A 24585-nucleotide genomic window follows, 5' to 3' on the forward strand; every position below is an offset into this window, starting at 1 on the left:
CCCTAAATCCGAAGCTAATCTATTCCTAAATGTCAATCAGGTCAACCTTTAAACTCGAAATTGACCCTAAACCCGATTAAATATAATGCATACCCCTTTTAAATAAAGTATTTTCAATACTATTTATTATTATGACTATATAATTTGACATATGAAATGTTATATATATATATATATATATATATTATAAAAACATCAATTTCATTCCGATTATAGGGTTGCCTCCTCTTTTCTCCATTTATTGCCTATTTGATCTTTTTAGTTTTTAGGGTCATTGAGGTCAAGTTATATTTTGGTGATGGTCATACATGGGGTTCTAACAACCCTAATTTATATGCACACGTGACATTGGTATCCTACAAAAGAGATGATTATAAAATGAAGGGATGATGAATATAATTAAGCTAAACCACAATAGATATTAATATATTTTACTCTAAATATAATTAAGACTTAGTATAAAATTCAAACACTTTCCAATATGTGCACAAGAGGTCAAGTATATTGAATAAAATAATTTAAATCTAGAATCATAACCTGCATAAAATAGACGTGCATTGCATTGTTTGAGGATTAAATTGTGTTGTATATAGATTAATTAAAGAGATGAAAAATAATCTTTCAAAATTTCAATTTATATGCATGAATCCACACGGAAAAAAAGAGAGTTCCAAAGTTCTCCCTCCTTCTTTGTTGATGAATAGACACTAATTTTGAATAAAAAAATTAATTGAACAGGATAGCATGCCAACAATTGAATGATCTATACCTTTGATTAATTACATAATAGAGTGTATTTTTAGTACCTCTGAAACAAGTCTGAACCAGTAGCTTTGCCATCTGATGAAGTAAGAGGAACTGTTGAGAACTCGGAATCAAAATGTCCAGAATGCCGAAAATGGCTACCAAGGGGAGGACTGGTGTTCTGATTAGTTGAAGTAGTTGGAAAAGCGGTTGCGGCTCCGTTGCGAAACGGCTGCTTGGAAAATGGTGGAGAAGCAGAAGTGATTCTTGGACTTTCATCATGTGAATCTTCAGTAGATTTACCTGTATTTGCTGTTGATTCTCTCTTCTCTCTTTCTTCAGTTTCCTTGAGAAGAAAGTCAACCCACAAATCTGCAAAGGACTGGAAGGGGAAAAAAGTACAAAGTTTTAGAATTGACAACAATATTATGGCAGATGTGAAGTTATGACAGTTAACAAATAACATCAATACAATTTTCTAAAGCATAAGTGGGCAACATATATATGGTTGCAAGAGAAAAAACCATTGGTTTGATTTTATAAAGGAAAAGTAGATAATAAATAACCCATAGATTCATGAAAATCTGCACAATGTTATTGCAGTTTACTCTGTGAGTTATACCAGATGATAAGAAATCACCTGGTTATCAGATCCTGTATTTGCTGCTGCTTCAGTTGAACTGCCTCCCAACATGCCTCCAACAAGGCGGCTAGGCAGCCCAAGAACTCCACGAACAACACCTTTTCCTGCACCTTGTTGAGCACCACCTATCCTTTGCTTATCCTCGTCAGAGAATCCCAGCATGCGAACCATTAGATCCAATACCTGTGCTCAATATCACAAACATTATCAGAGGATCAGAACAAATCATCACAAAAACCACTTAAGAACACCAACATCGGCAGTACAAGTTACAGAAAGCAACCATTGGCCATTGCAAGTGAAGAATCTTTTTTTAACTTTCTGGTTAATAGATTAAAACATTAACTAACATTGCAATTTATGTATCTAATCTTTAGTCCTTTTGTTTTAACTCTCAACCACCAATTCTTCAAAGCCTATCCAAGCTTTCATATATTTATCATGTAGATATGGACCTCTTCATCAATCTAAGTATAACCTAATTAACTTGGATAAAACAGCTTGCCAAAATAAATTAAGTTAGGAATTGGGAGTATTAAATCAGAGTCCATGAGTTGTGCTCTATGACTATGCCCACCTGCCGCCACACACATAATATGACCATTTTTTGCATAAAAAATAAAGGGCAAGGGACTTTCATTCCAGTCCTGCACGATGCATCTAAAGCAACCAAAATTAAAAGACTTCCATACCTCTCTGCTGTGATTTCTCTGGAAATAAGTTACGAGCAATTTTATCACAATGCGCCTGCCAAAAAAATTATATTAGTATGATAGTTACTGTTTCAAACAGAAGCAACATAATGACATAAATAATCCCAAGGCTAAATTCAACCTATATTCATATTTATAAGACTCAACAAATAGACTTTTAGGAAAGTAAAGCAAAATAATGTTAGATAAATTCCTCTTTCAAGAATTCATGTTTAATCCAAATCACATTGATCATAGGAGAAACGATAAAGAAAGACTTAGAGCTCAATGCTTCATCAATGAACATGATTTATGATAGATCATTATGGCATTGTTCGATCCATGTAGCTGACTCTACCTAGTGGGATAAAGGCTTGGTTGTTGTTCTAATCAAAATCACATTGTCAGTCTGATATGGCAAGTAAAACATACTGAAACATAAAACAGACTAACCTGTCTACAAGATAATCTGAATCCACCGACATTCTATTTAGGCGTGTCATACTCTGCTCAACAGCTCGACTCAATTTGGCATTGTCTTCCTCAAGCTTACTTACTCTACTTCTCCATTCACTTTGTGCCTTCTCCGATTGTGAAAGTTTGACTAATATTCCTTCCTTTTCACTCTTTGATACATCTGCATCCTGGTAATAGCAATAACCATTTTAGCTATATGTTACTAAATCAGAGACACCAAATTAACTTATAAAATAGTCAAGAAAATAAAAGCGCTGACTTAATATACTATGGCAAGATTTTGGTGAGCAATGGCGAATAATAGAGGATGCATATAAGGCTTTAAGTAATACTTGACAAGAAAAGAAAGAAATACAGAGTAATAAAGCATGACAATGAAAAGATCAACAAGTACATATTCCATATAAACTAATAGAAGCACACCAAGTGGTCCATATATGTTTCTGGAGAGAGAGAGAGAGAGAGATACTTTCAACAATTGAGAAAGCTTAGCTGTTTCTTCCCTTGCACGAGCCAACTCTCCTTCTAAATGTTCCTAAAAAAAATAATAATGTAGTGGATATAAGCTTACTTTATGTAATTATAGACACAAACACACAGACTTGAAAAATAGACATAATATGTTAAAGTAAGTTCTGACAACCTACTATTGTCAGATTACTTGTAAAGAAAAAAACAGTGCCATGTTTCTATACCTTGGCTTCAATTTCAGCATAGTATTGACCAAGAGCTGTCTGTAGATTTAAAAGTTCAATATTCTTAGCATCTATTGTACTCAAACAGTTTGTGAGATTCTTGTTCAGGTCATCAATTATTTCTCTAAACTTGAGAATTTCATTGCTGTTTGCCATCTTCAGTTCATCCTGACTTGCAATTGCCTGCTTCAGAGTTCTCTCAAGATTTGATATTTGAGCCCTTAAATAATCATTGCTATCACGTAGCTCTTCAATGATTTTGCCGTCCTCGTCTATTTTTTCTGATTCTTCAGATTCCTAGACAAGAAGCAAAGAAGACAAATTATACTGATCCAATATATAGTAGTTCAAAACATGAAGAAGAAAATCTATGTAGTCAATCAGAAGTCTCACACAAAAACAGTACGCAAGGATGCCCCAAAGTACAGCAGGATAGCAACTAAACCATGGTGATAGCACATTAAAAATATAAGTAAACAAAGGATGGTTTCTAAAACAGTACTATTTAGCATTGCAGAGCTAATTAGCTAATCATTTTATATCCCAGCATTATTAGGCAACAAATTCAAAACTATATTTCACATTCCTACAACAGGTCATCTGGATCAAAATGTCCTCCACTTAAAGAACGTTTTGTAATGCATATGACTGCTGAAAACAAAATGCTGACCAAGCAGAAGGTCATGCACTAATTAACAAGAGTTTGACCACCAATGTGGACAAAAGCTAATGAGTCTCATTCCAATTGTATTAACCCTATTCAACCATGTTAGAGGCAGGTAACAAGGGTACATCCTGGTAAAGTTTAACATGGGAAAAAGTATGCATCTGATATATTATTAATGAGACACACACAATGGAAAAAATTATTATAACTGGGACACAGTTTGTCTCTTGAGTGTCACGCTTCATCATCATTGGTTCTGATTTAGAAATTAAAGATAAATTAACTAAAAAGAATGAAACCTTTTCTAATAAATGCTGTTTAATGCGTGTCAATTCTTGCAATACTTTGTCCCTATCCCGCTGTGTTTCCATCAATTCTTTACTTAGCTTTTGTATGGATCTTTCCATTTCTTCCTCTCCTGGAAAATTTTGAGAAGGATCTGGCATCTGTTACCAAAAGCCAATGCCCCATCCCCAGCAAAGAAAAAAAAATAATTACTAACATTACTCTAAATGCATAACTTGTAAAGTGTATATTGCAATAATGTTTTGGCTCACATTATTGATCCTGCTTGCATTGTTGTTCTGAATCTGAGAAGCACCGGATAACATTTTATCAGTGAAAGACTTCCTGCTTGATTTCAGGGCAGCCTCAACCTCTATCTTTTCCATCTAATAATAATAGGAATATAAGATTATACTAGAGTGCATTTTGAAGCAAAATATCATGAAGCATCATTATCAATTTTCAAGTGATACAGTACAAAATGTTACAAGAAGTAAAGTAATGCATAAAAGTAAAAAAAACTACCAACCTTAAGAGTAGAGTTTTCCTTCTCTAAGGTTTTTGTAAGTCGTTTCAAGCTATCCACAGCCTCAACAGCTTCTTCATTTTCCCGTCTGGCCAACTCCAATTGCAAACGTTTTATTTCTGATACTTTCTCATTTAATTCACTGCGTACTATGTTCACCTCCTTATATGTCTTCAAAGCAATAATATAATATATATGTATGGGTTAGATAACCAAAATATATTAGCCATTACATTGCAAAAGAGTACATCGAAACCGGCATAAAGACTTTTAGAAGAGACATTATTGCTCAAAGACAACACAAGAGTTTCGATTTGGATAGCTATCAACAGTCCTTTGTTTTTTGTTTGAAAAAATATTCTGATAATTTGATGCTAAATCTAATTGTTTTCACCATCAAATTTTTATTTTTTATAGGCAAATATTTTTAAATGGGAGGGGGAATATATCAGCTGCCCGGGTTTAAACCTAGGTACTCATGCTTAATGTCCCACAACTCTACCAATTGAGCTGATTCTTGTGGATAATTTAATGCCATTTAAATACCGTACAGTTTTTGTTATCAAAATATAGTACCATAACTAGTGAGTTCCTTATGAGTCTTTTAGCAGTAACTTGAAATAAAAGCCACAACTTAAAAGGCATTCCTAAAAATGTTGAACAATTTCCTGAGGTATTTTTTTACGATTTTTGACATTATGGTATGTTATGTCAATGAAGGGACCAAGTCGGTAGCAATAAGACTAATAAAAATATCAAATACAAAGGACATCCCACAATGTACAATCTAGAGAAATGTAAAATTATAACGAGCAGCAATTGGTTTATCTCAATAGCTCTCTTAAGTTTGAAATTTTGTTCTCTCAATAGTATAAACATATGCAGTTTGTTATCTCAAGAAATGTCTGAACGGTCAGATATAGATGATCCATGGTGATAGACATACACCTTAAACATGAGTGCGGTGAGGAAAATGTGTTGCAACCATGATCATGAAAATTTATATTTCGACTAATAATATAAACTCACTTTGTCTCTTTCCAACTTCAATATTTTGAACTCCTCCTGAAAAGACTTGTTCAATTTCTGTTCCTCTGACATTGAAGAAAGAACCAGAATGTTAGGTCATTTCTATTTACACTTCCAAAATTACAATAATGTTTATATGTTCTAAATGCGGAATAAATACCTTCAAATTTTTGTTGAGTTTTTGACAATTGATCACGTTCTTGCTCCAGTTCCAACTTCACCTTTTGTATCTCAGTTGTATGATGTACATCTACTGTGGGCCTATTATTTCCATCAACCAAATCTGCAAGCTACTAGAAGGCATTCATACATCTATTGTCAAGTTCACTCATCACTAAAAATAAAAATGAACGTATAAAAGTATATTAATCAAAATGACCAGACAAATAACAGGATTCTGCATGATAATGCAATAGAAAAACTAATGTCTATAGGAAGAGAAAAGGTGAACTTCATGCTGGAGACTCGGTGAAAATCACACATCGGACAACATTAAGTCAAGAAATTACATTACCAAAAACTAATATATGCAAGGCATTTCCAGTGTTCCAGAATTATTTAAGAACAACCAGATACTGAAGGTGTCATTACCTTGTCCTTTCCTTGTAAAATTGAATGTTTAAATTAACGGAGAGCATTAGCTCTGTGTAGGATCCTAGCTCTGCGGCAGTTGGTGCTTATAGAACTGTAATTCCTTCATTTTCAGATATCAACACAGAAATTTCTCTGTTTATTCAATTGTTCTTGTTTTTATTGTGTGAACGAATCTGATTTGTATCACATATAGTATTGCTAAACATGATAAATACAAGAACCAAATGTAATGGAGGCTTTACAGCACAGGTTAAAAGCATATGTTGACCTCTCCATAATAAAGCTTTAATTAAAATATCGACTACCTTGACTAAATAAGTGCCATTTGTAGATACTACAGAGCCTTCAGCCACCATATTCTGCTTTAAAGAGGCATTTTCTTTATTCAATCTAACAATCTGATCCTGCAAAGTTAAAATGATTGCACAGATATTCATATCAAACGCCATTAACAAATTATATAAAAACGGGGTTAATAATTAAGATAAATTGTTACGTGCTGTTTAGGAAACCACTTCGAAATAGATCATGCAATGAGGATACAATTCCATTTTGCATTTAACAAAGTTGTAAGTCTTCTTTTATGGGGAAAGGGAAAGGGACACAGTTAGAAAGCACAAAATGCAGAACATGCATAGATGTTTATTTTCATATTATCAGTTTTCGCTAAGTTCGCTTTATTTTAAACAGACCAAAGAATCCAAGATAAGGTCCATAAGATTTCAATTTTCAATAAGCAAAATCTACACGGAACCAAAAAAATTGTTCTTCAAGAATATAACAAACATATCCCAGTTAAATGAAATAATATCATTCAACATACAGAAGATGCATGCTAATATATTAAAAGATTGGTTAATGCCACCAAAGCAGCTGAATCTGAAACAGGTAACAACTAGTGGCTCCAACACACGAAACAAGAGGAAATTTAAATCTATAGGTTACTGGTTATTACATATTGCTGGAAGGTAATAGCCATACCTCTTTTTCTTTTAACAGGGCTGCATAATTAAGAGACAGTGCTTTAATTTCTGCCTCGGATGCTTGAAGTCTCTTGATTTCTGCTTCGTATTGTTCTATCTACAAGAAGCGCAGAAAAACTGCCAATGACATCTCTTTTTTGGATAACAAGTTGTCATCTATCTAGCCAAGTGACTGCTAACATTTCGGAGATTCAAGGGGCAAGAACAGGTGATAAGCAACGAATGAAATTTAATTTCATGCATGATAGCAACTTTTTTGTAATGTGTGCTAAACTGCTAATGCTAATTTTCATGCAGAAGAATGGCAACATTATGGAGAAATAAAAAGCAAATTATGACTTCCAAAACAATTGTGGCCACAATGCGGTTGCAGAGACTCTGAAAACATTAATGTTGTTGTTTGAAATACTATTTTTGACATACATTAAAAACCTTGTGTAGTATAGTTAGAGAAGTAGTTGAAATCTCCGAGTGAGTTTTGATCATTGAAACACAATTCTCTTATGTTGGAAACGAACCGCGAACTGGTTCTCTCAATACCTAAGCTGATAATAACACACACAGATTCCAATAATAGCTCAAATATTATAATGCTATAACCTCATAATGATCGATCCCGTTTGCGAGGGGAGAATTGGAATGAGCGAAACCGTGAGAGTTGCGGCGATCGGAGACGGCGGAGTTGTGGTCGGCGTAGATGCGGAGGAGCATTTGTTCATGATCAACGTCATCGTCGTGAACATCGAGAGCGATCTTGTTCAAATTGTCTTTGAGATTGGAAATGGTGCCCCACATGATGATTCAATTCGCAATAATCCCAAACAAAGATACATAGATAGATGGAATCGTTCTTATGTATTTATGTTCTTCTCGTCTTATATTGCTTTTTTTTTAGACATTTCATACCAGAGCTTTTCACCGTATTTATGTATTTGAGTCATTTTCTCTATGTTATATCTTGCATTTAGAGTAAGAGGTTTATTATATTATTTCTAGTTAAATTTCATTTATTATATTTTAACCGATTAATCTTCACTTTATATAAATTAGCTTCTTGATATATATTCTTATATTTATTATTCCTAATTTTTTTGATATTAATCATATAATTTCTGCATTATAAATGTTTGATGATATTTCATTTTACAAAAAGATATATCAACCTAAATTACTAATTTTAGAAGAAGAATTGTATTCATAATCAAACTCATACTTTCACATTATTATCTAAAATAACATTGGGAAAGAATTCATATTTTCAATTTTGATGTTAGATTTGGTTGACTCTCTCATTTGATTATATGAAATCTAGTTTCGAAAGTTCTGACTTGGTGTAAGAGTGTTCAAGCTTGTTATGGTCAATTTGAGAGTTAATTTTCGGAGAGAAAATGAAATGCTTAGGAGCCATGATATATATATATATATATCTTCCCTTTCTATTTGTTCCCCTCTGAAATCCAACTCCCAAACTAACTCTTGTACGATGTCTGAACCACTCCATTGGTTAAGTATTGTATTAGTAAACTCACATTTGATGTTGCATGTCTATTCCTCTCTGTTTTCTGAGTTAAACACATGCATTTCAAGTGATTATGATCAATGAGTTCAGCCTTGTTTTTGTATACTTTAAGTAAGCTCTATTTCATGGTGTAAGTGTTATGGCATGTTTATAACTCATGGAATTGAATGAGAAATAATACTAATAGGGCCTGAATTTCATATTCAAACATTTATTACAGCATATTAACACACATAGTAGTCTTAACATTGAGGCAAAAGCATCAAACATGTTATAAACATACATGCCTTAGAGTTATACACACACAACAAATTATTTGAGACATGCATCTTAAGAACTAAAAATGCCTAAATGTCCCAAACAGTCCATGACAGTCCTGGAATATCGGATTTTATTAGCGATCAAGTACGCATTTAAACCAACCAAGAATTTAACAGATACTTGTACAATTATGCACAATTTTCATTCATCCAAGCCCAGAAAACAGAGCACATAATGGAGTGAAAACAGTCTTAAATATATAAGCAACAGAGTAGCTTCATAATCGTTATATCATAACATTCTTGTAATTACTTCCTCTTCGTCCTAAAATTCATACAGTTCAAGAATGTCTTTGATTACATGTACAAACTCCAGCAAGTTAAATTGGGCACAAGAACAATTATTGCAGAAGTGATTTAGATCAGGAAAAATTAAAAGTGGTGAACTAGCATGTGTTAAAGTCTTGATTCATCGAACCTCTCCAATCACGTTCACGACTACGAAATTTCTATGCTTCTACTCAAGAATAAGTAAAAGAAGGACATAACCAGTAAGATTGATAGCGTATAAACATGATTTAGTTCATGGTTCTAATTTAATAGCAATCTTAATCATGAAACTACGAATAATCGCATATACATTTCAACAGTCAAATGAAAATGAAAGACTTGCTGGATTAATTTAAAAGAACCTGTGATTAAAAGCTACATAGTAGGCTTAATGCTTCTTCTCACTTCAATTCAGCCACCATTAGAATGAATGCTTATTAAAAAAGTATTTTCGGTCAAAATAAAACCGTTACAGCGAAACATGTAACTAATAAAATGCAAACATAGCAATTAAAGTTTAATATATGAGATTTGATACTTTTTAGACCCTTAATTCAAACAGTTTTGAACAAAATAGGATGAAGACAAATAATCAGCCTCAAATGCACACCACTCTCACAGCCTTATACTAAAGATCACAACCACATTCATCGAAATTCAAGACAAAGTTTGTATGCAACAGCTAGTAGAACTGTATGGCTAAGGTACTGCTACATCCATATGCTATTCTTTCCATCAATTATGGTAATGTATCCTTCTTTGTATCAAATATCTCATGCACATATTGATCCTATAGAACTGAAATTTGCGGAAATAATGTATCATTCGGTTGGAAGAAAAAGAAAATCAGTGTCTTACTTCATCATATTTTCTTCTTCCCCTTTGTCTCTGTGTAAGCAACAAAGAGGCTCAATAATTCAACCTTGACTCAGAAAATAAAATTGCCAAAACAATAAGGCATTCATTCAAGTTGTGTTTAGAGCCGGATCAACATCTTTTTGCTTTTTAAATGACGAAATTGCAAGTCCGGATTTATACGATTTAACCTTTATAACAATTTACATAAACCCTTAAAACACTAAAAAAATCATCACCAAATAAATTATGCATTTCATCACTTCAATGACACGATTCGATAATTATTCTAACATCTAACAAAAATAATCCAATAAGCAAACATACAAGTACATCATTAAAGGCGATATGAACAATAAAAGTATAATTTTTCGACCTATCTTCTTGTTGCATAATCAATTTTCATACTTGATTAACTTCAGATGGTGTCTTTGCCACAATTGACAATGCATGTAATCCAGATTGCAACTCCTCTTGCAAAAGATTATAAATAAGCCTATGCCTCTTCACCAAACTCTTCCCTTCGAAATTCTCCGACACGACTTTAAGATTAAAATGTGTTTCTCCATCACCATTCCCTCTCACACCAGCATGCCCAGCATGTTGATAAGACACATCCTCGATGTCCAATTCAATCGGATCAAGCTCCTTTTCAATCTTCTCCTTAATTCTCTTCCCTCTTCCCCCTAGTCCTACATAAACATCAGAACCACCCAATGGTGCTTCAACTTCCAAATTCTCATTCTCAATCACATCCTCAACAAATCCATCATCGCTATCACCGCCTTTCAATCCGGTTTCGGCCCCATTTTTTTCGGCCTCAACATACAAAGCCAATGCTTTCCTCTGCATCAATTTCAACATATTCAAAAACCCATTATTCCTAGAAGGAGTTAAACTCTGCTGCAACCCAAGCAGCGTTACGAAATCCGGCGAAACCCGAATGATCTCATCAACGGGCTGCCCAGAGAGCCCGTTAACGAGCAACGCAGCAAGGCCCTTGGTGAGGGCAGAATCGGAATCAGCCTCGTAAAAAACGTTTTTTTTAGTTTGATCAAGGTAGGCTCGGACCCAAACCTGTGAAACACAACCTTGGACTTTGTTTTGCGTGGTTTTGAATTGTGGGTCGAGGGGTTTGAGGTTTTTGCCGTAGAAGAGAAGTTGTTGGTATTTGGCTTTGGGTTCTTGAACGGATTGAAAAAGTTTGATTATTTCTTGAAGATTTGAAGGGAGAGATTCGATGGGTTGAAGAGAAGGTGATGATGACGTGGCAGAAGGTGTTGTTGTTGGTGTTATTGGTGGAAGTTTCTGGAAGGAGATGGGTTTGAAGGAGAATAAGTTGGTGGGTTTGAAGAGAGAGATTGAAGATTTGGTGAGTGGAATTTGGGATGTGAGAATTCGAAAGGAGAATGGGGAAATTGAATTCGCATACATGTTTTGTTTGAAGGTAGAAAATATTGAGAATGTGTGTTGAGGGAGAGAGAGAATCGTTGTTGTTGTTCTAGCTTAGGCTTCCAAAACCAAACACAAAAAAACTTATGAATTTGGGCCTGGCCGAACATTCTAGATCCTTTTTCAACCTACCATTTGGTCCAATTGCATTGTCGATTGAGTGGTAAGGATGACAATAAGTCTAGATGGGTACGTGTATATGTCTAACCTAATCCCTATTCATGTTCCATTATATCATTTTAGGATTCGGACTTGTCTTGAGTTCACACAAGTATAACTGAGTTTATCACATGCAAGTAGAGATGGCAAAATAGACTGTTTTGCTTGTGATTGCATTATGTCCGTAAAACTTTTGCGGATGCGAGTATGTCCGCAAAACTTATGTAGACATGGGCATGCCTGCAAAACTTATGTGGGCACGGTCATACCCACAAAAACTTAACAGACAAAATTACATGTTCTGTCCGTTTTAAAACGAGCATGTAGACGACTTGCAGGCGTTTTCTTGTTTACGCTAAAAAATAAAAAATTGTGACTCACTACTAACTTATATCAATACTAAAAGGAATGGTACATGTGACTGTGGGACTCTTGAAATAATTTCTATGTTGGGAATGTTGGCTGAAGTGAAATCAGTGAATGAGGTTGGGCAGTTGGGTTGGGCTTACAAAAAATTGGCCCACATAATGTCCACGAGCGGCCAACGGAGCCCGCTTAAAATGCCTACTAATAAAGCAGGCAAGTGGATTGAACAATATGGGCTAACAGACAAAGCGAGCAATGTCCATATTGTCATTACTACCTAGAGGTCTTTGGGTAATTAGTGGATTCATGGGTATTACTAGCGAGTATAGGTATTGATTGCCATCTCTATCAAGTACATTCAAACTTAACCCATATGTGTCAATTTAATTGGAATAATAAAATATCTCCTACATGAAGATAAATTGTCTCTTTCAGCTACTAAAAATATGACACATGTACTATTTTGTTTATTTTTTTAAATATTTTTATAGAAAATGATTAAATATGACACATATTAACATTTTATAGGCCGAAGAAGATAAGTTATCTCTTTATAGCAAAAAAATATATTTTATTCTCACATTATAAATATAGAAAGTCGTCATTATGTAAAATAATATAGTTGAATCAAACCTTATATTTTGTTGTGTTCAGATAGACAATTTTTAAAAGCGTCGTTAAGTCAACTTTAAGGTTGTTGTTCTACAACTATAAAGTAGTGTATATTACTCGTTTAAATGTGATGTATTGAAGCTATGTCTTACAAAACATTATGATTCCTTGTCAACCTATGCATGTGTAATGCAATACTTGAAGGTGAATTCATTCAAGGCATGTAATTATTAATACAATAAACATTACACTTATCCATCAATACCGTTTACATCCAAGTCAAAAACTTCCTATTAAATTACTCTTAAAATTAATATTTTCGGCTATTGATAGGTTCTGTGCACACTAAACTTCCTCATGATCCATAGAGAAATCAGGTTCATCTGGCTTAAACAATTGTGGTACAGGGTCCCTATCTGGAATCTTATGATTCCCTTTCTTTGTATTTGCTGCAAACTTTGAAGCCAAAACAGTTGCACCAAAATTCTGAACCTTTTTCACATTCCCTGAAGATCTTCCAATCTCACCACCTTCATAGATTTCACTATCATCCCTTTCCATATAATCACTCTCTGTCTCATTCATTTCCATGTAATAGTAACTCTCTTTCATGGATAACTCCCTTGTTGCTTTCCTTTTCTTATACCTTCTCCATGCAGCTTGTATAAAACAAGAACCCCATGTCCTCCATTGATGAGAATAGTATCTAAATGCATGTTGAAGCTTCTTGCTATGAAGGCGCTTGAATTGACTTGCTACAAATTTGAGATCTTCTGCTTGTAGTGCAAAAGCTTCAACTTCAGAAATAGCTTTGATTGTTCGAGTTGAAGAAGGTAAGTTGAGGGTGGAGTTTGGCATTAAGGCCCATGTTAATAATTCTTCTCCACAGAAATCACCAGGTCTTAGTGTGATGGAATTGAAGAAACCAGATCTTCCTCCATTGGTTGTGGAACTCTCTAATTGGCCTCTGATAATGAATAGCATTTCATCAACTGGGTCACCCTCTCGAAAAATGTACGTGTCTGCTGTACTTAGTGATGATGCAAGGCGTTCACAAATTGCATCAAGAAGTTGATCATCCATTTGTGAGAAAAAAGGAACCTGTATAGATCATGGAATTTTCAATCAGTATGCAGCCGTAATATTGTGGTTGTTTTGATAACCACAACCCGTAATTGTAGCGTAATACCGAATCACAATGATATGACCACATTATGCTGTAGCATAACCGCATCAAACCGTATTTGAGTCGCATCAAACTGTATCGAATTCTAAAACATTTGTTTAATCTCAAAATATACTACGCCACAATGGCTGCGATCTACATCGCAATAGTCACACTGTCGTAATCGCAACTGCAATTTAAAACAATATGTTTAAAACTATTGTATTGTTTTTTATACTACTAAGGATATCTCTAGCAATTAGTCGTTTTTTGAGTGTGTGACTGCGTATTCCAACAAGTATCGCTACTATTACATTGTTATACAAGAGGCAGCAAGGTATTATGTATAAATTACAAGAAAAATAAGGTAAGGTAGAGTGGGACATACACGGCGAACAAGAGATAGACACAAATGATGTTGAATTTCACGACGAAGATCCATAGGTAATGAAAGAAGAATGGACTCTTCATTAACTCCTCTAGTTGCTAACCATTTATACTGCACAAACCGACGAACACGTTCTTGCAAATCTGTTGGTAACTGACGATGCCTCATCCATTCCTCTGTGTCATTTTTACGAATTCTCCATTCTTCAAGTCTAACTGACATTGATTGCAAATATGTCTGCAACAACCAAAAATATGCTTAAGAATTCATATTCACTTCATTAGAAAATAAGGTTTTAAATATATATGTAGTGTTTTACCTGCATGTTTCCAATCAAAAGTGAAAAGAGAATTAACCCAGCAATGCATAATACGATGCAAAATAGTGTCTCCAGAAGGTATGTGGTGGTGTCCAAATTCTGTCCATATGAACTGCACAACAAAATTATACAGAATTGAATACAAAAAGCCAAAATCTAGAAGGGTATGTTGATTAATTTATTGTTATGTATAATTCGAAATTGATGAATGTGCTCTTGGATTCTCAAAATATCTATGTGAAAATCTAGAAGAGCATTAAGTTAATAAATGTTTGAAGGAAAAGGAAACACCTTCATTTGTGAGTTTTGTACATAAAAAACTAACCAAACTCATACATATACTATCTCTTCATAGTTCCATTGGTGTGAACTTCATTTGTGATGGTAATTCCATATACAAACTAGCTTAAAGAAATCTATTGCATTACAGAAGTATCTCAACATGATATATATTTTTAAACAAACCTAAAACAAAATATTAGTGGGAATGTAAGCATAAGCATTGATAACACTAAAAGAACAATGGGGGGAGATATAGTATACCTTAAATTTCGTAAGCCCCACCAAAGACAATAGAAGTATCTTTCCTTAAAACTTGTAGTGACAACATCATTTAAGAATGCATCTGCAAACATACCAAACTTATATTTGATGTTGATCTTGCTCTTTGCATCACATTTGCTAATCACACGAGTTATATTTAGCCAGTATTGTCTTTCAGGAAGTTCCACACTACTACAATCAAGAAAACTAGGTAAGCAAGACAGAGCATGTGATTTATCTTCAAGCTCGCACTGTGTTTTCCAGCAGCTAAATTGTCTCCCTATTGATGATAGATACCAAGTTGCTCCTGTAACCTGAAAAAACAAAATCGTTTATTAGAGTGTCGATTTATAGCGCTGTTGTTTTGCGATTCTGGCGTGGTGATCGACTGCGAAACTTACATGACTAGCTAACATGTAGAGAACTAGATTATAAGCGGCTCCAATCCAAGGAGTCTTGGCGATGACACCGGTGGTTTTCTGGATACGCTGGTTCAATGGGAAGATAAGAAAAAGTCTAGGAACATATTGAATAAGAACAAAAAGTGCAAGAGTAGTGTTGGCATGATTAGATGATCTTGCGTTTGTGCTCCCTGGAATCACTAACCAAATCACAATCTGCAATGCAATCTGTATAAATCATTAAATATATATTGCAGCAGACACGAATTGTGATAATTACACTATGAATTATTTTATAATTAAAAATATATTTTGATATAGTCCTTTACAGCGGAGTTGTTGTGATTCATTGTCACACGGAAAATTTACGTGGATAGTGTAGTTTGACTACACTATCACACGTTTAGTATATGTTTCAAAATATTTACGGAAATAACCTATTTTTTAGGGAAGTCGTGGATGGGATCCACGATTTTGGGGAAAGTCGTAGATGTCATCCACGACTTCCGTGACATATTCTCTCCATGGAAAGAGAATATGTCAGGAAGTCGTGGATCTCATCCACGACTTCACTAAAAAATAGGTTATTTTCGTAAATATTTTGAAACATATACTAAACGTGTGATAGTGTAGTTTGATTCACCACAATGCAATTGCGACAGTCGCCGCAATATTGTGGCCGCATCGCATATTAACACCAAAAGTATGTTAGAAATATATTTGAAATAGAAAGAATGATGAGAAATTTGATGCCTGTGGTAATGGAATAGTAGCTGCAAGATCAATAACAAAATCAGACTTCAAGTAACGCATAGCAATTTGACGAGGATCCATAACAAGTTCACCACGACCAACAATTCTAGAATTTGGCGCAACAAAAGCAGTACGAAACTTCATGACCATATGAAGAACATAAAAAAGATCAGCAAATGAACGAAGAACAGTGATCAATATACGAAGTTTATGATCCGCTTTCATGCACGCAGGACCACCAACAGTTGGAAGAAAAAAGTAGAGAGGATCGACAAAGAGCGCAAGAAGGCTCGTAACAAGAAAAACCTTGTTCCAATACGTAACAATGTCGCTGTCCGGGTCTAGGATCTGGTATCGCCATAGTATATGGTGGGCGTGTTCCACGTCGGTAGCTGCAGTAGTTTTTTTTGAGTGGACTCGCCGGAGTTCGCGGAACTTAGAAGCCGGCGTGGATATTATTCTATACATCTTCCATGGCGGATTCCGGGGTTAACGGATTCCGCGACAAAGGAACGATGATGGTGATGATGACGATGATGATGATAATAATAATAACGAGGAGAGAATGGAAAAAGTAAGTAGGGGAGGAGAACGAATAAGGAGGTTAGTTATGGTGGAGGAGAGAAGAAGGAGGAGGAGAATGGTGTTGTTAGTAGAAACACTTTTCAACGTTCATAATTTTGCGGGAGATTCAAGGATATGCGTGAGAGTAGTACATTCTCAATAATAATTAGAACAAGGTTAAGAATAAGAGTTTAAAATTTATAGAATTATCATTCATCACTGTTCATTTGTAATACTTTATTTAAAAGTGAATAATAATTAATATATGAATAGTGAAGATTTGCTGACATTATAAAAAACACTTAATGTCTGTGTATACATATTTAATGTTCATTGCATTTTTCTTAAATTTTTATATACTAATGTTGCGATACTCATTTCGTGTCTACAAGCCTATATTTTTTAGGCTTCTGATATTAAAGACTTAAGTTTTGTATATTTTATTTTAGTGAATCATAATATTTTTGTATTAAATATAATTTATATTGTAATTTTTATTTGATGCACTTTATTTATATTTTTGTGTCTTTATTTTAATTGTCAAATTAAGGTAAAGGGTGGTTAATATGTTGGTGGTCATTACATATGATTATATATTTTTTGTAGAAATTAAAAGGGGTTAATATAAAATAGGAAAGATAAAATTATATCATGATGGTAGTTAAAATATGTTTTCGCTTTATATATAAGATTGAAGTTTATATAGATATAAATGATTATATATTTTTTATAAAAATTAAAGGGGTTAAAAAACAAAATAGAAAAGAGAAAATTATATTATGTAATGTTTTATCTTTTTATATAGCAGAGATAGATAAACCATTTGGTTGTGAGACAACTGATATTACTGGTCAAATGCGATGTGTACAGTTCAATTTGTGTAGAAATATTCAAACAGAATGTGAAAATTGAAATGAGGAAAATATAGTGTGGGAAGTGATAGAAAACCCAAAGAAAATTTCTATGTTTATTTGGAGTTTTCCAATTGTAATGGTACTTTGATTGCTTGTGAACAACTTTTTGAATTCATGACCTTTGAATTTAAGTTGTATGTTTTTTTTATATTATTTTGACTTTGAAATTATTGTTTTTTCTTCTTTTGATAATATTAAAATGGGGGAGAAAAGTTGATTTTGTGGTTTTGACTTTTATGTTTGAATATTTAAAGATTTAAATTAGAAAAGAAAGTAGGGAATATACAAGTTACAAGATATAAGGATTAAATCCAAATCAAACACCAAATTGTTAAAGATGTAATTTGTCATCATCAAGAAATTGATATTGAAAAAGTGTATGTCATTGATCTTGGATAAATTTTGGCGAAGATACAACATCAATAAAGAAGAAAAGTTTTAATATCTTATATATTGGATATCATTCAAGACTTGTTAAGTATTTTTCTTAAAGTTAAAGAGGTAGAAATTGTTAACAAAGGTTCTGAGTTTTTAGAAAACAATGTAAAGTATTACTAGAAACTAAGTAATAATTTACCTGAAATAGAGTAATAAGTTAACAAAAATTGATTAACAGATTACTAAATTGAACAATGAAGTCCTCTAAATGATTTACCAAGTTACAATAGCCACTTAAGTAGTCTTGAGAATGAGTATTTCAAATTTGAAACTCAACCAATATATATCCAAATGTACGAGTATGGTCCCAAATGATGCATGCGTTCTCGAGTGGACCTCGGAACCCCTACACTTTATATATAACCTCCTAAGTTTTTAAAAACATACAACTTTTTCATAGAATTTTATACGAAAAATTCTAAATTCTCATAATTTCTAGAAACTAAGTTTAGTTTGAAATTGATCAAGTGTTATCGACAAGGATTCTAACATATTAGATTGGGTGTAGAATTCTTTAGTTATTCTGAAAGCCTTCTTTTACACTATTAAACTAAAGAGTAATCATAAAGTTTGTGAGTGATTGTACAAAAAGAAAGTGATGTGCTTTCTTTTGGAATTACTTATTTGTATCAAATGATTTACAAACCTAATTCACATCTTTATCTAGTGTTTACATGTCTTATATATTTATTATTTGTCATATAATCATATTCTAATTGAAAGCTTTTTTTCCATATCTTTTAAAAAAGCTTCTTGCAATGCTTTCTTATTACTTTTATTACTTAATCTTAGAGGAATCCTTTATCTATCTATAGATGTTGCATAACAAAACTAATTTAATTTTTCTAATCATAAAAAAAAATGCTAGAACCATAATGGTTATAGTTTTTGAGTGAAAAGTATTTTAGTAAAATCAACATATTAATCTTATGTTTTCCCATTGTTTTGATGGATAACAAAAAAATAAATAAATATTTTAAACACAATATAATATATTAATATAAGTCATCCTTGATTGTCCTACATATCAAAATAAGAGATTTAAAAAAAGAATTTGTTAATGAGTCCCATGTCTCTATGTTCTATAAAATATATTTGTTTTTGATAAGTATGGTTTAATTCTATGGTACATAATCTCATCCAAATCATAATCTTATTCTTTAAACGATTAATTTGATGATTACAATCAAATCTTATATCTTTCCACTAATGAGTGTTGGTTCAAGTGGTACATGCTTGATTCTTTTTAAGCAAAGTCTTGAGTTCAAGTGGTACATGTTTGATTCCTCTTAAACAAAGTCTTGAGTTCAAGTTTTGTGGATAGAAAAAATGTTCGCTGAGAGAATTAACCTCACATATTTGTAGATATTTCTGACCCAGACATGATTGCATCTAGTGCGAGATACATGTGGTAAACCGGAAAAAAAATCTTACATCTTTACAAGCAAGAATAACCGAAGCCCAAGCCCAAGTTTATCGAATATTTCATTGATATATATGAATAGTAAAACACTATAGCCATATTTCTAACTCACCCTTTACCATTCTTTATCTTCCTTTCTCTTTTCAGAAAACCTCGATCTGCATCCATGGCTTCCAGAAAGGGTGACACCGATGGTGCTAGTCCTGGGTTCGCTTTCTTCCTTTCTCTTTTCTCTCTCTCTCTCTCTCTCTATACTCTCTTTTCATCTTCTAATTTTTCTTCAATTTCATTGTAATAATGCAGAAAAATCTTCATTGGTGGGTTAGCTAAAGACACCACCGTGGGTGAGAAACTCTCTCTTTCTCCAAATTTCGTTCCTTTTTTCAATTGGGTGTTTTGCGCTATGATTTTTATTATCATTGTTGTTGTTATTGATTTGATTTGATTTTTCAGAGATGTTTGTGAAGTACTTTGAGAAATATGGAGAGATAACGGATTCGGTGATAATGAAGGATCGACAATCGGGTCGACCAAGGGGTTTTGGGTTCATCACCTATGCAGATCCTTCAGTTGTTGACCATGTCATTCAGGAGGACCATGTTATCAATGGCAAGCAGGTACGATTAATCTCACTAGTGTATTTCATGGATCCCGACTTTTCCTTCCTCGAAAAACCAACTCACAGCCAAGCTCTTTTTGTGAGTTGAGTTTCGGTTGAGGCTGTGTACATCTACCCTCCCCCGAGCCTACTGGTTGGGAGCCTCGTGCATTGGGTCACCCTTATTGTTTTGATTTACCCATGATGAACCCTTTTTGTTTTTACCAGGTGGAGATCAAGAGGACTATTCCAAAGTCTTCATCTCAAGCTAATGACTTCAAAACAAAGAAGATTTTTGTTGGTGGTATTCCAACAGCAGTATCTGAAGGTTTGAATTGCAGTATAGTTTGATTGATATAACTATGATGACTATTTTGTGTGTGTTTACTTTTTGTTTTATTTTCTCTGACTATAAACTTCTAACCTAGTGTTATCAATTTCAGATGAGCTCAAGAGTTTCTTCTCCAAGTATGGGAAAGTTGTGCAACATGAAATAATACGTGATCATGCTACAAAACGTTCCCGGGGTTTTGGATTTATAGTTTTTGACAATGATAAGGATGTTGATAACATCTTGTCGGATGGGAATATGATTGATATGGCTGGTACTCAGGTGAGTTCTCCTTGGTTATTTAGGGTATTTGATGTATTTGGAATTGGAACTGGCAATGCCGATGTCAAGAATAATGAAGTTGTAAACTGTTTCGATTTTAAACGATGTCTTTGTGAGACATTTAATGATTGTTTCTTTCTATTACTTTTCGATAACAATAGAACCTCTTTATTTGATGTTATTGCTATTGATTAAGTCAATTTGTAAGCAGACTTACTCTCTCCCTCGCAAGCCAGGCATAAAAGTATTCTGCTTGTGAGTGTATCTAGGTTGACCCACTTCTTTGTTGTAGGTTGAGATCAAGAAGGCTGAGCCAAAGAAATCCTCAAACCCCGCTTCTCTTCCTCCATTTACTAGTGACTCTAGGGCACGTTCTTACAATAATGCTTTTGATGGATTTGGCGACTCTTATGGAAGTTTATCTAGTAGCAGTTATGGCCCCGGTTCCTATAGGTCTATGGGAGGTTTTGGTGCTAGGTATGGTGATTATGGTGGGTATGGTGGTGGTGATGACTTCAGTGGTAGTTTTGGGGGTTATGGTGGTGCTGCTGGTGCAGCTGGTGGATATGCAGGCTACCGAGCAGAACCATCATTTGGTTACTCTAGTCGATATGGTTCCTACATGGGAGCCCTGGGTGGTGGATATGGTGGCAGTGGGTTAGGTACATATGGACGAGGTGGTGGGGGCTATGGAAGCTATGGTGGTCCTGGCACTGGTGGGGGTTATGAGTCAGGCCCTGGTGCTGGTTACGATGGGGCTGGCGGAATGTATGCTAGTAGGGGAAGTTATGGTGGCAGTAGTCGTTACCATCCATATGCAAGATAGACTTATTACTAAGCTTTGTCATAGAAGTTGCATGCAGGTTAGAAGCGTTTTCTAGACACAAGGCACTTACTCCAGGCCGACACTTTCTAGAAGCCAGATGTACCACTAGCATGTCTGTTTTTACCAATTGCTTAGACAACTGAAGATAGAAAACATGGTCAATCTAGAGCTTCCTGAACATCATCAATCTAGAGCTTCCTGAACATCATCGATCTAGAGCTTTCTGAACATCATCAATCTAGAACTTCCTGTCTGTTATCAGCCTCTATGACTAGTTAGCCACATTATGCTTTTATTTAATCAGATTGTTGCCGGTTAGACAGTTAAGTTTCTGGATATGGAATTCAGTTAGACTTAGTTCAAGTTGTGTGAATGTGTATTATTGTAGGTTGTACTTTCTAGAATCTTATTTAGACATTACTTATTAATCTTTGAATTAGTTATGCTTGGCAAGCCTATGTTATATATGTTGATATAACCTTTGCAGGTTATGACGATTTAGTTATTTGTTAAGTTAGATCATATCCATGTCATAGTTCTCTGTTTCAACAGGTTTCCGAAGTCACTTTGTCTTAAAGGGTTGTTTTGGCAGCTTCCCTTGCTAGCAAGTAGCAATCATAAATTGCAACATACAAAGTGGCTAACTATTGATATCAATGATTATAGCGCGAAGCATATTTAGCTTTTGTTATCAACGGATAACAGATGTTCACCCTATCGGGGTTTCCGGGGAAGATAAAATTAGAAACTACATGATGCTATATGTGCCTTTTTTATAGGATGTGATAGTTTACATTTGTTGCATAGTATTTAATGTTCAATCTTTAGTTATAGTGGTCACCAACTACTACTAGCAATGTTGATTATCTGGAATGTGGTCACCATTGACTTAAATCGCGTTGACCCACGATTCATCTAAATCCCCCCAAGCCACTCTTGATCTTGCAACATAAATTGATTATTCTTGAAATGAAATTTGTGTTGATGGAGGGATACTGTTAGACCATGTTGTATTTGTTAGTTATTAGTTATTATTACTTGTGATTTTTGTTTGGGGTAGTCATTGTTCATGGCTCTTAACTTATCTAACAATAGTTGAACTTTGAGAAACTCAGCTCTATGGTTTTACTTTTAACTTTGGGATTCAAAAATCTTGCTTCAATTCTAAACATGTTTATCTTGGTGCACAACATTTTGTATGTTTTCAGTTTTTATGAAATTTAATTGTACAGGTTTGTTATTTGGCTAAAATTTAATGAATGTTTGAGTCAACTCCACTTATTAAGACTTGATTTGAGTCTTGGAGCTGATTTTAATATCGAACTGTTTTTTAAACTCAAATTCGGCTCAATTAAAATTTACGAACTTTCAAGTAGATTAATGAACTCAAATTTATATAACTTATCAACATAAATTTGAAGACCTACAAACTCTTGGTGGACTATACATATAGATAAAGTTTGTAAACTTTAATCATAAATGTGGTTATCAATTAAAGTTTATGTTGGCAAAAGTTTTCTATAGAAAATGACTCAAGTTAGAACCGTTATTAAAGTAAAAAATAAGAATAATTAATACATTTTGTTGATTTTTAATTGTCAAAATTAAAATATAGATACATGACTTTTTTAAATGATTATGATATTATTTATTAACTTTTAATTTTAATCAATAATTATATATGCATATGATTTACTGTTTGTTTATATGAGAATTGTTCTCATTTAGGTTATTCGTGTGTATTATATATATCAAGTTAATTTATAAATCTAGTGAATCGAACTTTACTTTTTTTGACTTCAATTTGTTTATTTAACGTTCAATTTTTACTCGTTTTAACTCAGATTCATGAACTAATTTTATCGAGCTAAATAATGAGTTTCACTCTTGAAAAATGTTTAGTTGATTCGATATTTTGAGCCATAAATGTTTTTATAATATATAGTGCGTCATTCCTGCATCATTCCGTGTTTAAATAATTTATAAAGTTTCAATTTATACAACTTTATAAATTTGTCATAGCCATTTAATTTTGGAGGTTATGAACTAGTATTGCAATTTGTGCATGCTGTATTTTTTTAGTATAACTAAGGTACCCCTCATCATATGAAAGGAACTAATCATTTTCAGAGTGTGTGACACCTCTATTTGTTCTCAGGAATTAAATATTTGACATTTAACCTATTTGATGATTCAGAAGGGTCTTACACCTCTTAATCAACGTATTGTTGGATTAATAAAATGAAACATTTCATATAATAGTAATGATAATATTTGGTATAGGGAAGCATGCTTAAGTGAAAAAAAATCAAGTAAAAGGTCTCTTTAATGATGGTGTTCTTGTTTTATATTTTGTTAAAAGGTAGAAGTTCTGATTATGTAAAGAAACAACCTTGCAAAAAGAAAACGAAATATTGATTGCACCATAAATAACATTTTGAATCAATTTGATAGTTCAGATAAAGTTATTCATATATTGATCAGATTTCAAACATGTTACTATTTAAACAATTTATCTAAACACAAAAAATGTAATTCTTCATAATATTATTATAAATAATACTCCAATAAACATTATGCAAGAGAAATATGATTGCTTCTAGGGCATACATTAACAATAATAATGTAATGCATAAGACACTCAATTGTCCCATATATTATTATAAATAATAAAGCAATAAAAATTATGTATTGTACAGATAAATATGATTGTTTTGGACTATATACACTAATGCTATTCACTGAATTTTAA

The 24585-nt window shown here is 33.5% G+C and overlaps 4 protein-coding genes across 5 annotated transcripts; 1 reads left to right on the plus strand and 3 right to left on the minus strand.

Moving 5' to 3' along the window:
* LOC109331082 (golgin candidate 3-like) lies at positions 558–8224 on the minus strand. Its single transcript, XM_019565359.1, has 14 exons — positions 7936–8224; positions 7334–7432; positions 6658–6756; positions 5919–6048; positions 5759–5823; positions 4733–4900; positions 4476–4589; positions 4218–4364; positions 3252–3548; positions 3026–3091; positions 2533–2723; positions 2080–2134; positions 1385–1570; positions 558–1126 (listed from the first exon to the last, which is right to left on the minus strand). Exons 1-14 carry the CDS (start codon positions 8128–8130, stop codon positions 800–802), a joined length of 2139 nt encoding a protein of 712 aa, XP_019420904.1. The 5' UTR covers positions 8131–8224; the 3' UTR covers positions 558–799.
* Positions 10532–11802, minus strand: LOC109331090 (sufE-like protein 1, chloroplastic/mitochondrial). The gene has a single exon (XM_019565372.1). The coding sequence runs from the start codon at positions 11731–11733 to the stop codon at positions 10702–10704; it is 1032 nt and encodes a 343-aa protein (XP_019420917.1). The 5' UTR covers positions 11734–11802; the 3' UTR covers positions 10532–10701.
* On the minus strand, positions 13037–17050 carry LOC109331097 (cyclic nucleotide-gated ion channel 18). Of its 2 annotated transcripts, none has more exons than XM_019565386.1 (7): positions 16458–17050; positions 15705–15932; positions 15304–15617; positions 14761–14872; positions 14442–14678; positions 13129–13989; positions 13037–13058 (listed from the first exon to the last, which is right to left on the minus strand). In XM_019565386.1, exons 1-6 carry the CDS (start codon positions 16923–16925, stop codon positions 13234–13236), a joined length of 2115 nt encoding a protein of 704 aa, XP_019420931.1. In that variant the 5' UTR covers positions 16926–17050; the 3' UTR covers positions 13037–13058; positions 13129–13233. The 2 variants fall into 2 exon arrangements, with proteins under 2 accessions (XP_019420931.1, XP_019420940.1); XM_019565395.1 differs by having other exon boundaries at positions 15705–15920; positions 16458–17049.
* Positions 19895–22332, plus strand: LOC109331106 (heterogeneous nuclear ribonucleoprotein A3-like). Its single transcript, XM_019565407.1, has 6 exons — positions 19895–20003; positions 20100–20140; positions 20250–20413; positions 20623–20722; positions 20838–21007; positions 21300–22332. Exons 1-6 carry the CDS (start codon positions 19963–19965, stop codon positions 21831–21833), a joined length of 1050 nt encoding a protein of 349 aa, XP_019420952.1. The 5' UTR covers positions 19895–19962; the 3' UTR covers positions 21834–22332.

Source organism: Lupinus angustifolius, chromosome LG02, assembly GCF_001865875.1.
Source record: "Lupinus angustifolius cultivar Tanjil chromosome LG02, LupAngTanjil_v1.0, whole genome shotgun sequence".
Classification (NCBI taxonomy): domain Eukaryota; kingdom Viridiplantae; phylum Streptophyta; class Magnoliopsida; order Fabales; family Fabaceae; genus Lupinus; species Lupinus angustifolius.

Coding starts and splice junctions, on each gene's coding strand:
- LOC109331090 (XM_019565372.1), bottom strand. CDS start 11,733: ATGTATGCGAATTCAATTTCCCCATTCTCCTTTCGAATTCTCACATCC.
- LOC109331097 (XM_019565386.1), bottom strand. CDS start 16,925: ATGTATAGAATAATATCCACGCCGGCTTCTAAGTTCCGCGAACTCCGG. Junction 14,679..14,760: donor TTTTGATTGGAAACATGCAG/GTAAAACACTAC, acceptor TGGTTGTTGCAG/ACATATTTGCAATCAATGTC. Junction 13,990..14,441: donor GTCTATCTCTTGTTCGCCGT/GTATGTCCCACT, acceptor TGATCTATACAG/GTTCCTTTTTTCTCACAAAT.
- LOC109331106 (XM_019565407.1), top strand. CDS start 19,963: ATGGCTTCCAGAAAGGGTGACACCGATGGTGCTAGTCCTGG. Junction 20,414..20,622: donor ATGTTATCAATGGCAAGCAG/GTACGATTAATC, acceptor TGTTTTTACCAG/GTGGAGATCAAGAGGACTAT. Junction 21,008..21,299: donor TTGATATGGCTGGTACTCAG/GTGAGTTCTCCT, acceptor TCTTTGTTGTAG/GTTGAGATCAAGAAGGCTGA.
- LOC109331082 (XM_019565359.1), bottom strand. CDS start 8,130: ATGTGGGGCACCATTTCCAATCTCAAAGACAATTTGAACAAGATCGCT. Junction 5,824..5,918: donor AACTCAACAAAAATTTGAAG/GTATTTATTCCG, acceptor CTTCAATGTCAG/AGGAACAGAAATTGAACAAG. Junction 3,549..4,217: donor AACAGCATTTATTAGAAAAG/GTTTCATTCTTT, acceptor CTTCTTGTCTAG/GAATCTGAAGAATCAGAAAA.